Source organism: Sarcophilus harrisii, chromosome 1 (genome assembly GCF_902635505.1).
Source record: "Sarcophilus harrisii chromosome 1, mSarHar1.11, whole genome shotgun sequence".
Classification (NCBI taxonomy): Eukaryota; Metazoa; Chordata; class Mammalia; order Dasyuromorphia; family Dasyuridae; genus Sarcophilus; species Sarcophilus harrisii.
Window position 1 is genome coordinate 210,961,494 of NC_045426.1, and position 15,978 is coordinate 210,977,471.

Here is a 15,978-nt window from a genome sequence, read left to right on the forward strand (position 1 = left end):
TCAGCATCAGTTCATGTAAGTCTCTCCAGGCCTTTCTGAAATCACCCTGTTGGTCATTTCTTACAGAACAATAATATTCCATAATATTCATATACCACAATTTATTCAGCCATTCTCCAACTGATGGGCATCCATTCAATTTCTAGTTTCTAGCCACTACAAAGAGGGCTGCCACAAACATTCGTGCACATACAGGTCCCTTTCCCTTCTTTATGATCTCTTTGGGATATAAGCCCAGTAGAAACACTGCTGGATCAAAGGGTATGCACAGTTTGATAACTTTTTGAGCATAGTCCCAAACTACTCTCCAGAATGGTTGGATTCGTTCACAACTCCACCAACAATGTATTAGTGTTCCAGTTTTCCTGCATCCCCTCCAACAATCTGGATGATTGTTTTTAAAGAAGGCCAAGGATATATCCTTTGAGAAACTGTAAAAAAGAGTAGCCAGTGAAGATGAGAGAAAAAATGATTCTAGAAAAGAGATAGTGAAGAAGTGATTAGAGAAATAAAAGGTGAATTAATTGGTTAAAAAAAAAGTGTCTCTAAAATCACAGGAAGAGAAAATATCTACCTCCTTAACTTCTTTCTTAATTTATTTTGGGGTTCAATTTATCTAGTTCTGAGAGAGCAAAGTTGCGATCTCCCATTAGTAGTTTTGCTGTCTATTTCTTGCACGTCTCTTAACTTCTCTAGGAACTTGGATGCTATACCACTTGGTGCATATATGTTTAGTGTTGATATTACTTCATTATTTATAGTATCCTTTAGCAAGATGTAGTTCCTACCTTATTTCTTTTAATTAGATCTATTTTTGCTTTTGCTTGATTTGAGATCAGGATTTCTACCTGTGCTTTTTTCTTTTTTTTAAATCTCAGCTGAAGCATAATAGATTCTGCTCCAGCCTTTTTACCTTTACTCTAAATGTATCACTCTGCTTCAAATGAGTTTCTTGTAAACAACAAATTGTAGGATTCTGGCTTTTAATCCAGTCTGCTGATTCCATTTTATGGGAGAGATCATTCCATTTATATTCACAGATAAAATTACTAATTCTGTATTTCCTGCCATCTTGTTTATCCTCAGTTATATTTTTCTCTTCCTTTCCCCCCTTTCCTTCCTCTTCAGTATTTTGTTAACTGATCACCTCCTCCCTCAAACAGCCCTCCCCTTTTACAGCCCCTCCCTCTTTCTTATACCTTTCCCCTTCTACTTCTGTTCTCCCTTCTATTAACCTCCCCTCCTTCCTATCTCCCTCCTCTATCTCTCTTCCCCTTTTACTTCCCTATGGGGTGAAACAAGCTTCTTTGTAAAGCTAAATCTGTCTGATAGTCTCTCTTTGAACCAAATCTGATGAGTAAGATTTGTACAACGCTTATCTCCCCCACTTCTTTCCCTCAATTGCAATAGGTCTTTTTTGCCTCATGAGATGTGATTTATTTCATTTTAATTCAATTTTTCTCTTCTTCTAATATAATCACATTTCTTCCTCTAATTTCTTTTTAAAACCACAATAAAATCAAATTATACCTGTGCCCTCTAAGTATACCCGTAACAGAGATACAGATCTCAAGAGTTAAACATATCATCTTCCCACATAGGGATAAGAGAAACTTGTTTTTTCTTTCCTTTTTATATTTCTCATAAGTTCTGTATTTGAAGATCAAATTTTCTATTTTGGCTATTTTTAAGGAGTTTTCTTCAGATGATTTCTGTTTTTCCTTTTCCATACTCTTTTGCAAAGCTCTCATTTCCTTTCCCCATTTTTCTTCTAATTCTCTTTTAAGATCCTTTTTGAATTACTCCAAGAGAGCCTTGTGAGATAGGGACCAACTCATATCATCCTTTGGGGCTTCATCTGGAGTTGATTTGCCTTTAGGATCCTCAGGGTTTGAAGTCTGTTCTTCTCTTTTTTCATAAAAACTGTCTATGGTTGGTGTGAAATGCCAGAAATCAGACCAGCTGTTCTGGCTCTCACAGAGAACATGAAAATCGAGAGAAAGAAAGACAAAAAGACACTGGTGTTCTTCCAAAGTGAAGTAATAACAAAAATAAGTCCTTAGAGTCCTTTATTATCATTAACTGTGCCCTTAAATGCTTGCTAACCACAGTGTTGCTAAGGAAACACAAAATGTAAACAAAAAGTAGATAAATCAGTCAGTATATGAAGGGACTATGTGAAAGTTGTGTTCAAGGAGAAACTTTAACATTCTCAGACAAACTGTCTTTCCTCCTATCTGACCAGGTGGCTTATCATTCCTGCAGATACATTCCCATAACATTTTTTGCTCCTGAAGCTTCCCAGCCTCTGCCGGCCAATGAGCATACTTAAGTGGGGGTTTGTGTCAGGTCAGAATGACATGAATTACTGTAAATTGAGTGCAGATTGAGCACGCCAGAATGCCTGAGAAAGTATAGCTTGGAAATAGCAAGCTATACACAGGTTAGGAAGGTGTGATTATATCACCAAGGTAAGTGAGATTACCTGTGAGATCACATGTCAGAATTCTTTTTCCTTTTTTGCTCATTTTTTTAAATGGTTGAGATCTCTCTTAAAAAGCAAAGAGGTGAGAGCTACTTTACTTCGCCCTGGGGCCAGTGCTGCTGACTGACTTATGGTACTGGGTAGGCTCAGCCAGGTCCCACATTCTTCTGGGATTTAGGGGCTCACAGTTTGCCTTTTGTATTTGCTTTGAGTGATTCCCAGCAAATCAGCTGATTCACTGCCTTCTAATCAGGAGAGAGTAGCCTAAGAACTTCCTCCAGTACACATACACCACACCACCCTGGCTTCCTGTTCCAGCTCTGGGCCCTGGACTCCCTACACTGCTATCTTGTCTTGGCAGGCTCTCCCCCTGCCTGATTGAAGCAGACCTTTTCTGAAGTTCTTCCAGAGTTTCTTTATCTGGAAATTTGTTGTATTCCAAATATTTGTGGGTTCTGTCACTCCAAAACCAGTTCAGAGGCTTTATTTACTATTGGTTTGAGGGAAGCTTGGAGATAACATGGATCCAGGTCTTCTCTCTGCCATCTTGGCTCTGCCCCCCAGGTAGAGAGAATATCTAAGGGTGAGTGTTCAAGAGTGTTGAAAAGTGAAAAAGTTAAGAATGAAAACTAAAAAACGGTCATGAGATTTGGTAATTAGGAGGTCATTAAAACAAATTTAGTAAATAATGTGGTGGAAGTCAAATCATATAGTGTTGAGGAAAAAGGATTGTGAAAAAGTGATTGACAGCTTTTCAGTATATCAGTAAAGGAGAGGAAAAGGTATGGAATGTTTTCTGGAGGGGATTGAAGAGTTAAAAAAAACTTAGGATTAGAAAGATCTCAGCATGTTTATAGATGAGAAGATGGTAACTGGTGAGGAAAAATTGAAAATTATGAAAAACAGGATTAACTACAAAGCATTAAGAGATGTAGGAAAGAATGTCAAGAGTACAATTAGAGTAGCTTGCATTATTGATAGAATATCTCTTATGTTATTGGAGGGAATGAGGATAAGTTGTAATTTTATGATAAGGTTTGATTAATAGAGGAGGCAGGAAGTTGAGGGAATCCATATTGAAAATTCTCAGTGAAGTGGGAAGGTAGGATCATGTGCTAAAATATTATTGCTATGTGGACCAGTCGCATAGTTGGCATTGAGAGAACTGCAAAAGTTTGAAATGTTCACTATGGAATATGCAACAATCAAGACAGAATAGGAATGTAAAACAACAGCGAAGTCTCAGCTAAGTCTTGATGCATTAATTTTTGGACTTTGAACTGGATTTTCATCATTATAGAGAATTCCCAGAGAGGAAAATTTTTCTATCATTGCAGATCAGTACCTGATCCAAATTTTAAAAGTCTATGAGAGTTGCCTAGGGGGCTGAAAAGTTAAGTGATTTACCCAAGGTTACAAAACCAGTATGTATCAGAAGTAGGTTTTTGCTCAGGTTCATTATACCACATAGCCAAATCTTTTTTTTTTTTTTTTAATTTAGGTATGAGAAGCCTCAGTTGAGGTCCCTTACTATTATAGCTTTTACTATTTTTCTCCTAAATGAGTGACTTATTTAACTTTTCCTTTAAAATTTTACTTGCTATGCTATGTGGCACATGTATTTTGGTATTGATCTTCTTTTTCTATGTACCATTTAGCAAAATGCAATTTTCTTATTTATCTGATAATTAGGTCTATTTTTAACTTTTGTTTTGTCTGAGATTTTATTTGCTACCTCATACTCTTTTGTTTCAATTGAAGAATAACAGATTTCTGCCCCAGCCTCTTTAACTTTGTGTGAATCTTTCTTCTTGTATTTTTTGTAAACAACATGCTGGATTCTGATTTCTGATCCATTCTTCTATCCCCTTCTGTTTCATGGATGAGTTCTTCACATTCATAATTTTTATTATTACATATGAATTTCCCTCCATTCTATTCTCTTGCTTTTCCTTCTCTTCCCTCTATTCTCTCTTTAAAAGTCTGTTTTGTTTTTAACTACTGTCTCCCTTAATCTACCCCCATCTAAGTCCCCATCATTTAAATATTTTATGGCCTACTTTCTTGTGTTAAATATGCATGTATTCTTCCCTCATTAATCATTTCAGATGAGAGTGGTATTCAGTACATTGTGCCTCTCTCCTATTAATTTTACAATGTAAAATTGGCTCAGTTTTGCTTTTATTTTTTTTCTTCCTTCATTAGTAATCAGTAGCCATAAAGCCAGAATGGAAAATGTAATGGGGGCCTGGGAGGTGTAGGGATAGTTAACAAATAATACAATTTTAGAGCTCAAAGTTTGAAGGTATGGAAAGCCACAGTGGAAGAAATAGACAGCTAAAATAGGAACAAGTCAGGAGACTGAAAGTTACAGTAAAGTTTAAAAGTAGATTGATTGTCCTTGAATGTGAATTATGGAAAACTAGGAGATATCAGTTGGAAAATGAGATTTTAAAATTCCGGTCTTAGAGATACTGAAGTTCAAGAAGTGACCATATTATTATTCTGAAGTGGTATGAAGAAGAGAGTTCTTTGAGTTAAAGAAGTAATCCCTAGAATTGAGAATTCAAGGTATTTTAAAGGTTATTAATGAATATTGAATTATCTAAGTGTAAAATAAAGTATGAACTTCTTTTAAATTTTTGGAAAATGGCTAGGCTATGTTGACAGAGCAACAAGGATAAAGAAAAAATTTTAAAAGATCATGATTTATACCTCATTTCCTCAAGGGAATAAAGTCATTAAGGTAATGGTAATAGAGGAAATGACTTAATTCATCCCTCAAAGAGTATACTTATCCTTCACATTAGTTTTGTAAATCAGGAAATCTAATTGGAAGAATATACTATAATGGAAGTTTGCAAAAGATGTGTTCTCAGAGTAGAGCCAGATTTCAAACAGAGTAAAGAAACAGATTGAATGTTGGTAAATAATTTCAGAATGTATGAGAGTTTTTTGAGAAGAGAGCAGGGGTTCTATAGGGCATGATGAAATGGAATAATTATAACTGGGAAAAAGCATGGATAATTAATATTTTATTCTATGTCATTAATTTTCATTTCTCTTAATAATGAGTTAGAATAGTATTTCATATTCTTAATAGTTTTCAATTCTTTTAAGATCTTTTCATATCTTTTGATTATTTAACTATTGTGGGACAGCTTTTGGTCTTGTATGGTGCTGTATCTTGCAAAATGCATTTGTATTTGTATATTAGACATTTATCAAAGTTTTTTGGAACAAAGACTTTTTTTTTGTTCTGCAGGTAGTTTTCTTTTTCTTTTTTTTTTTTAATTTTTTTTTTTTTATTTAATAGCCTTTTATTTACAGGATATATACATGGGTAACTTTACAGCATTAACAATTGCCGAACCTCTTATTCCAATTTTTCACCTCTTACCCCCCCACCCCCTCCCCTAGATGGCAGGATGACCAGTAGATGTTAAATATATTAAAATATAAATTAGATACACAATAAGTATACCTGACCAAAACGTTATTTTGCTGTAGAAAAAGAATCAGACTCTGAAATATTGTAAAATTAGCTTGTGAAGGAAATCAAAAATGCAGGTGTGCATAAATATAGGGATTTGGAATTCAATGTAATGGTTTTTAGTCATCTCCCAGAGTTCTTTTTCTGGGCATAGCTAGTTCAGTTCATTACTGCTCCATTAGAAATGATTTGGTTGATCTCGTTGCTGAGGATGGCCTGATCCATCAGAACTGGTCATCATATAGTATTGTTGTTGAAGTATATAATGATCTCCTGGTCCTGCTCATTTCACTCAGCATCAGTTCGTGTAAGTCTCTCCAGGCCTTTCTGAAATTATCCTGTTGGTCATTTCTTACAGAACAGTAATATTCCATAATTTTCATATACCACAATTTATTCAACCATTCTCCAACTGATGGACATCCATTCAGTTTCCAGTTTTTAGCCACTACAAAAAGGGTGCAGGTAGTTTTCTAATTGTGTTAATTTTCCATGTGCAAATTTCATATGATTAAAAGGACCTGTTTTATCACCTAACTTTGTTTTATTTAAAAAATCAAATGATTCTTAGCCATAGCTATGAAAAGTATCTAATCTTGTTCTCTTTTTTAAAATGATAAAATTCTTAATATTTAGGTTATATATCTATTTTGAGCATATTGTAGTATAGCTGTACAATCTTGGTATACCAAAACAGTACATTTTTACAACAAAGATTATTCATATATTATTAGAAATATGATTTTTGATAGGGGGCTATTTCATATTCTTGCTGGGGAAGGGAAAGAAACATGTAAGCACCAAAGCTCTAACCCTCACATAAACCAAAACTTTATAAATTTACTGCACGTTCCACTGAAGGAGTTTATATTTCATATTCAAGGAAATTAAAGGAAATTATATAGAAAAAAAATCAAAATCTAATATTTTAACATTAAGCTCATCTAGTTACTGAAGATAATGCAGAGACTTCATTTTACATAATTAGGGATAAATGATCATACCATTTGCCCATCTTCATAAAAAAAAACCTCCTTTTGCATTTTTTATACTACAGTCATTTTTCAATAACACCAATGCTCATAAAACATTACCTTGTAAAAAAGAAAAAAAAACTATCTCAGCAACCATATCTAGAAACATATGCAGTATTTATTAAATATAATGCATGTACATGGTTAAATTAAGTGTTTCATCAGTTTTCTGTGTCTATCCAATATTTATTTCTTAACGTTTTATTACTGTATTCTATTTTTACATCATCTTTATTTCCTGTTCTCCCCACCCTGTCCATTAAGCTCTATTTTGTAATAAAGAACAAAAATTGAAATCCAGAAGAAAAAGTGGTGCAATAAGAATAACCAATAAATTAAACCAATTTGAAAGCTATGTTATATTTCCATATTCATAGTCCCCAGATTTTCAAAGAAGAAAGTTCATCTTCTTTTTTGTAATATTAATATCTTTTAGGTTTTTTTTAAAACCAGTTCATCAAAACTAAAAACTTCACAAAATTCAACAGTACATTAATCATTCAGAATCAGTAGTTCTTGCCTATACAAAGGTAGGGGAAAGGTACACTCTTAAATTTTTTTGATACCAACCTTGGTTTTTATAACACATGTTCTTTTATAGTGCAAAGCTTGGTGGTTGTAATTATATAGTACTTATTTAATTTTTTTCTTTTAATTAACATTGTTAAAGTCACTAATTATACTTACTTAGATCTAAGCTTATTTCACTTTCTATCAGTTCATGTAAATTTTTCCATTTCTTTGAATTTTCCGTATTTTTTTTCTTACATACAGTGATATTCCATTATAACTCTTTGCCACTAAGATGACAGGAAAAGATAATGACAAATGCTGGAAGAGATGTGGGAAGACTGAGACACAAATACATTGTTGGTGAAATTGTGAACTGATCCAGTCATTCTGGAGAGCAATTTGGAATTATGCCTAAAGGGCTATCAGACCTTTAATCTAGCAGTCTCTCTACTGGGTCTGTATCACAAAGGGATCATAAAGGAGGGAAAGGGACCTACATGTACAAAAATTTTGTAGCAGCCCTTTTTATAGCGGAAAGAAACTGGAAACTGAATGGATGCCATCAATTGGTGAATAGCTGAATAAGTTATAGTATATGAATGTTATAGAATATTCTTGTTCTATAAGAAAAAATCAGCAGGATTATTTCAAAAAGGATTGGAGAGATTTGCATGAACTGATGCTTAGTGAAATGAGCAGAACCAAGAGGCCATTGTACACAGCAACAAGAATATGTGATGATCAATTCTGATGGACATGGCTCTTTTCAACAGTGAAATGATTTAGACCAATTCCAGTAGACTTGTGGAGAGAGCCATCTGCATCCAGAGAGAGGACTGTGGAGACTGAGTATGGGTCACAACATAGTATTTTTACCTTTGGGAGGACTTTTTGTTTGCTTGCTTGTTTTTTTCTCTCTTTTTTCTGATCTGATTTGTGTGTGTGTGTGTGTGTGTGTGTAGCATATGTTTAGAAGAATGTACATGTTTACCCTGTATTGGATTATTTACTATCTAGGAAAGGGGGCAGATGGGAAGGGAGGGAGAAAAACATAGTATACAAGATTTTGCAAGGGTGAATGTTGAAAATTATCTTTGCATGTATTTTGAAAAATAAAAAGCTATTATTAATAAAAGAAAAATATAATTCTTTGCCACAATTTTTACCTGTTCCCCAAATGATGTGCATCTACCTTGTTCCCAGTGCTTTGCTATCACAAAAAGTACTGTTATAAATGGAATATATAATTAGTAATGATTAAATTATCTATTTCATTTTGGATTATACACAACCCTGGCTTTATTTAGATCTTCCTTATCTATATATGTGTGTGTATGCATGTATATACATATAAATGTGTGTTTTATATATAATATAACACACATACACACACACACACACACGGCTTATTGCTTTAAGTTTTTTATTTAAATCTAATGTCCAGTTTTCTCAGCAGTTTTTGTCAAATAAAACCCCTCCTATGCTCTCAGCTTATCAAAAACTCAGTTATTGAGTTTGATTTTTTTCTGATTCTTTCTTAACCAATCTCTTACGTAGATTTGCTTTCTATTATTTACCAATATGAAATTGTTCTGATGATTGAAACTTTATAATATAATTTAAGGTTTGGAAATACTATTATCCTTCATTCTACTTTTTAAAAATTTCTCTTGACATTCTAGTCCTTTTTTCCTTCAAAATGAATAGTTATTTTGTTCTGCTTTAAATTTGCATTATACCAAATCTGTAAACTAGACGTCATCATCATTATGTTGGAGTACCTAACCACAAACATCTTAGAGTCAATTTTTTATTTCTTTAATGATTATTTAATGATTGCTTTAGGTGTGTTTAGGTGGATTAAATAGGTGTACTTCTTGTAGTTATTTTGAAAAAATTTCGCATTCTATTTTATTTTCTTCCTGAATTTTGTTATTATTATATGCATTGATTTTATGTTGTTGTTGATTTATTTTATAACTAGAAACATTGCAGAAAATATTTATTTAGGAAATTTCTTTGCTGATTCTCTAGGACTTTATAAATAAACCACCGTTTCATTAGCACATAGAAGTAATTTTGATTTTTTCCTAATGATTTTACTTTTCTTAATGCTATAATTAGCATTTCTAGAATTCTGTCAACTGATAGTGAAGAATCAAATTATTTGTCTATATTATATTTTTGGAAAATTTTCTAGTATTGCAGATATTGCAGATAATCCTATCTTTTGGCTTTATATGCTTTTTATCATATTAAAAATGACCCTTTTTAACCTATGTTTTATAGGGTTTAAGGCATTAAGAATGTATGTCATGGACTTTTTCCGTATCAGTATCTATGATGTGGTGGGGTTTTTGTTGTTGTTTTTCACATGATTAATTACTTTAATTGTCTCTCCTATGTTGAACCATTCTCAAATCCATGATTTAAGTTTAATATGGTCAATGTTGCTGTGGTCTTTTTCTAGAATTTTATTTAACTTTTTAATTATTCATTTAGTGTCGTTTATCTGTATTCCAATGTCTTTGCTTTATCCTTCAAGTATAATTTTTGCTTTGTCCTTTGCATAGTTAATTTGGGTACTCAAATTTGTAAGTTCAGAAAGCTCATTTTTATTTTTCTCTAGTCTGATTGTATGTTTGTTTGTTTTTTAATTCTGATAATGTAATTTTCCTTCCTTTCCTTTTTTTATCATATTACATAAAGGATTAATGATTTTGTTATCTTTTTTAAAAAATCAGATTTTAGTTTTATTTTTCAGTTCTGTATTAATTTTGTTTTCTCTTTTATCTAGTTCCTCTTTTGTTCTTATTTTAGGTTTGTTTTTCTGTTGGTTTCCTATTGCTTATTCATTTTACTAATCTTCTATTGGTTATTCATTTTACTAATCTTTTTTCCATTTAGTTAACATATTTATTCAGAGAGATTTTTTTCTCTGAAGACTAATTTATGTGTACCCAATTTTTTATGTTGTCTTATCTCTTTCATATAGTTAACATTATTATTTAACCTTTGACTATATTTTAGGATGTTTTTATTAATTTGCCATTTAGGTCTATAGTTTATATAATTCATATTCCTTGTTTTATTACATTATTGATCTGTAAAAGATTGTGTTTTTCTACATTTATATATAATTTTTCTCTAGTGCCTGCCATATAGTCTCTTTTTGCGATAATAACATATGGTACTATGAAATATAAATTGGGCTAAAAATGATCTATTTTCTTTAAAGTTCATATTCAGAAAATTCCACAAGTCTTTCAACTTTCCATAAGTTCTCAGTTTATTTAAATGTTTTATTTTTTTCCTTTCTGTTCATCTTTGTTAGCTTCATCTAGCACTAAAGAGTAATATTAATATTTACATTTTTAATTATTCCTTTTTTGTGCACTGTAGTTAACTTTTCCTTTATGAATTTAGATGTCGTTCTCTTAAATGAAACCAGTTGTTCTATTTTTCCAATTTAAATCTCTTCATACTGAGCATTTTTCTTTGTAAGATAACATTTCCTTGCAACTGACAACTGTGATTCTGAAATCAACTAATGCTTACTGACTTTGTTCTAGTCTCTAATTTTCTTTATCTAAGTTTTTAGATGTATTTCTCATACAAAGAATATTTTTAGGTTTTGTTTCCTAATATATTTGCCACTCTTTCATTTTATTGGATTGTTAAATCTATTAATTAAGTTATGAATGTTAGGCTTGCATTTTATTCTGTTTGTTTCTTTTTTATCCTTGTTTTCTTTTAAGTCTGTACTTTGTACCTAAGATTAGTTTTGATTAAACTAGTTTGGGACTAGTTGTTCTTTGTATATACATCCCTGCTCAGTTTTGTCTCCTTTTCCCAAATTCTTTGAATTTTCCTAAGTTGTTTGTTTTTTCTTTCTATTTTTTATCTTTTTCTCCCTCTTTTTTGATTTTTCTATTTTCCTACCCATTTAAATGTATAATTCAGATTTCCCTTTCCCTACTACTTACTAATTTCTTATTTTCAATAACTTTCATTTTGCAATGTAGTTTTCCAGGATTTTTTCTTTTACTTTGACCTCTTCTTTCACATACTTTTCCTTCTTCATTCTTGAATTCTTCAGGGGATAAAACTTCTTGCCTAGTTTCTATATTGTTAATTAATAGATTTCATCCTATATTTTCCCTTCCCTCTTTTTCTATAGAAATGTTAATTTGTGAGGCTTCAGACAATATGATATGTATCTGCTCTCTAGATTCTTATGACATTGTATATTCTTGGTTCTTCTCCTACTTATCTGATCACAATTTTTCAGTCTTTTTTCCTAGATCATGATATGTACATATATTTCCTTACTATGGCTCTATCCCAAGGCTCTACCATTATCTCTCCTTTATTGATATTTTCTTACTTGACAGCCTCATAAGATCTTAACTGTCCTCTCCCTCATAAGATCTTAACTGTCCACTCTATGCTGATGATTCCCAGATCTATATATTCAAACTTATTCTTTGACGTAAGCTCTAGTTATACATCCAGAATAGCTGGTGGAAATTTTGAACTGGCTGAACTCAAACTATATATCAAACTAAAAATGTTTAAAACAGAACTTATTCCCAAAATCCACATCTCATTTAAATTTGATTATTCTATTAAGGATAATACCATTGTTTCATTCACTCAGATTAGCAACCTTGTGATTATCCTTTTTCACTCCTCACTTACAATCAACTCACAATCCAATCAGTTACCAGATCTTATTTCTACCTCTACAGGTTGTCATATACTTCTCTCCAGTAACATAATCAAGTCTCATCTGGAGTATTGATGTAGTCTCTTTCCATATAGTTGCCAAAGTGATTTTCTGAAAGTACAAAATGATTATTGTCACCCCCATACTCAATAAAATTTTATGTTTCCTTATTATCTTTAGAATAAAATATAAAATCTATTCTTTGCTATTTAAAACTCTCCACAATATGACTCTTAACTACCTTTGAAGCCTTATTTTACTTCCCTCCCTCACTATTCCCTCCCTTTTCCCCCCTCCCCCCTCCCTCTCTCTTTTTCCCTCCCCTTCTCTCTCTCTCTCTCTCTCTCTCTCTCTCTCTCTCTCTCTCTCTGTCTCTTTCTCTTCACTTCCTCTTCTCTTTTCTTCCTCTTCTCTTCTCTTCCTCTTCTCTTCTCTTCCTCTTCTCTTCTCCACAGACACTCAAAATGAGTCCTACTCATGCTCAGTAGTTTAGACAAAGTGTTCTTTTGTTTGACCTCCCATTCCTGTGTCTTTTTACACTATGCCTAGGATATCTTTCTCTGTTTTTCAAGACTCAGTTCAAGCCAAATTTCAACATAAAACGCTTCTTGGTTCCCTCCCCCTACACATGATAAACCATTTGTAATAACTGTCCCTCAAGGTTCCCTTTTATCTATTTTATATATTCCCAAACAACATAACATTATCACTCTATTAGAATATAAGTCCCTTCAATTCAAGGGTTATTTCCCTTTTGTTTTTCTATCCCTATAACTTACCATAGTGCCTGGCACATAGTAGATGCTTTATTAATTCTTCTTCATTGATTGATTGATTGATTATAAATTCAATCAGAGGATGATAGATCTAAAATCAGAAGTTACCTAAGAGGCCATCTAATCCAACCTCTTATTTTATAACTAAAAACTGAAGTACAGAGAAGTTAAATAGCTTTGCCAAAGTTATATAGGTTATAATCATAGAGATGAAATTTGAATTTGTCTTTTTAACTTCAGAGCCAGTGCCTTTTCTACTATACCATATTACAGCCTAATTATGCAACTCTTTTTATTAATAAATATATATATATATATTACATATATATATCTAGTAAGTAAAATGTAAACAAATATTTTTTTTTCTTTAGAGTAATGTCAAGCTTATTAGTAGAACTTCTTACAGTAAACTATATGTCCTGTAAGCATGACTGTTCTGTAGTGATCTCATTTTTAGATGGACACCTACATTTTAAAGTGACCATTAACTTATAAAACAGAGATTCAATTTGTTTCTTACAGAGCAGAAAGCATAGGAAACATCACAGCCTCTTGTAATTTGAGGTGTTATTGTTCTCGCTCATATTATTATCCTGTCTGTGGAAGAGACAGTCTCCAGTATTTCTCTCCCTGCATTGCAGGTTGTACGTCTTCAAATACAATAGATCATCAAAAGGTAATTCATTTTTAAAATATTTCTTCAGCATCAATGAGGAACCTGTCTTTTCGGGATATTTCTAGTACTTGGAATCTACCAAATTTATGTGGACATCTATTTTGATTAGTTTTTTTAAGATGTGGTGATTTTCTTGTCATCAGGTTTTCAACATTTTAGCCCAGGAAAATTAATAGCAATCAGTCTACAAGCATTTTTTTATGTACCAGGCAATGGGAATATAAAGAAAGCTAAAAGACAGCTCCTCTTCTGAAGTATTTTATAGTCTAATGGGGGAGACTGCATGCAAACCAACTACAAGATGTATGTAAGATAAATTGGAGATAATCAATAGAGGGAGACTTGATACTAGCATGAAGTGGAATCAGGAAAAGCTTCCTGTGGAAAGTAGAATTTTAGCTGAGAATTGAAGAAAACTAAAAAGTGTCAATTATTAGAGAGAGATTTAGAGGCATGGTAGAGAAGTTTATGTTTGATCTTGTGGATAGAGAGAAAGAGAGAGAGAGAGAGAGAGTAGGAAAAATTGGATTAGGGACAAATCTGAGGCAGGGAGATCACCTAATTAAAAGATAATGATGGCTTGCAACTAGGTAGTAAGTTAAGATAAGGGAAAATGAGAGATATAAAGAAAGAGATAACAAAATTTGATTTGATTCCTTATGTCTCTAAGATCTAATACAATCTTCATAACTCCCCAGGTAAAATTTTTCTAGAACCACTGAAAAATTTTAAGCAGGAAGTGTCATTATCAGTTCTCTCTCAGAGATTTTTTGACAGCTGATGGAGAATGATTTGGAGATAAGAGAGATTGAAGGAAGGATTCCATTGTTTGAATGTTAGTATTGGCTCTCTGACTAGAAAAAAAAAGGAATAGTTGTGAGGAATTTTGTGGAATTTCTGACAAATCCAGATAAGTGATTTTATGTAGGTAGTAAAGCAGAGCAAAATGTCAAGCATAATTCTAAGGTTGATAAAGTTGGGTGACTTTAGGAGTGCTCTAAATAGAAATCAAGAAGTTTGGAGGAGATGTTAGTTAAGAAGAATGTGTGGATGGGGCATGGAAATTAATTCCATTTGGGAATTTTTGAGTTTGAAATATCTACAGTGCATCCAAGTAGAATTATCCATCCAAGCAGGTAAATGTTTAATATGGGTCTAAAGCTAGGGGAGAAATAGAGAATGCATATATAAGATTTGGAGTCATATGAACTGAAATGATCGAACTCATAAAAACTTATGAAATCATTTTGAGATTATAAGGAAGAGAAAATAAATGAAAAAGGAAAGAAATTAAGGGATAGGAGAGGACAAAAGAGGGTCCAGGATAGAGACTGGGGGAAGAACCAGGTTATGGTGCACAAAATGGATAATTATTCATTTATACTTCCAATTCACTGATACTTCCAATTACCTCCATTCCTTGGTACATTCTAAGGTTATTACCCCTAGTCCAACTTTGTTTGTCCCTCTAATCCTGATCCTCTAGTTAGTCAGTTCTACACTACATTGTTCTGTGCTCTCAAATACCTCAATTCTGCATTTCTCCTACCATCTGCCTTCTCCAACTCAAAACCATTTGGTATTGGCTAAGGAATAGATTAGTTGATCAGTGGAATAGGTTTAGTTCAAGGGACAAAACAGTCGACAACTATAGCAACCTAGTCTTTGACAAACCCAAAGACCCCAACTTTTGGGATAAGAACTTACTGTTTGACAAAAATTGCTGGGAAAATTGGAACCTAATATGGCAGAAACTAGGCATTGATCCACACTTAACACTGTACACCAAGATAAGGTCAAAATGGGTTCATGACCTAGGCATAAAGAATGAAATTATTAATAAATTAGAGGAACACAGGATAGTTTACCTCTCAGACCTGTGGAAGGGGAAGGAATTTATGACCAAAGAAGAACTAGAGATCATTACTGATCACAAAATAGAAAATTTCGATTATACCAAACTGAAAAGTTTTTGTACAAACAAAACTAATGCATACATTGGTGTGATCTAACTTTAATTCAGCCCTTATTGCAAGGGAATCTTTTTATTCTTCTCTCTCTAAAAGTATATCTACCAAGAAAGAGTGGTTTGTATGACTATATATATATATATATATATATATATGAGATGACTGAGAAAGGCAGTTAAGAAATCTTTGGTTATCTCAGAAGGAACAATTTTAGTGTAGTACTGAAGTTACAAGCCAGATTGCAAAGAGTTTTGGATCATAGGATCTCAATATCTCTTTTGTTTAACCCTTATATGAAATAG

At 32.6% G+C, this 15,978-nt stretch overlaps 1 protein-coding gene across 11 annotated transcripts in view; it reads left to right on the top strand.

The window, feature by feature from the left end:
* Window positions 1-15,978, top strand: part of LOC100919846 (solute carrier organic anion transporter family member 4C1-like) — a 176,964-nt gene that overhangs the window by 89,916 nt on the left and 71,070 nt on the right. For all 11 annotated transcript variants that reach the window (XR_004234240.1, XR_004234241.1, XR_004234247.1 and 8 more), the window contains one exon: window positions 13,553-13,706. Coding sequence is in view for 6 of the 11 variants with exons in the window: in XM_031968956.1 (XP_031824816.1) it covers window positions 13,553-13,706 (154 nt within the window). In the remaining 5 variants the exon portion in view is untranslated. The remainder of the gene's footprint in view (window positions 1-13,552; window positions 13,707-15,978) is intronic.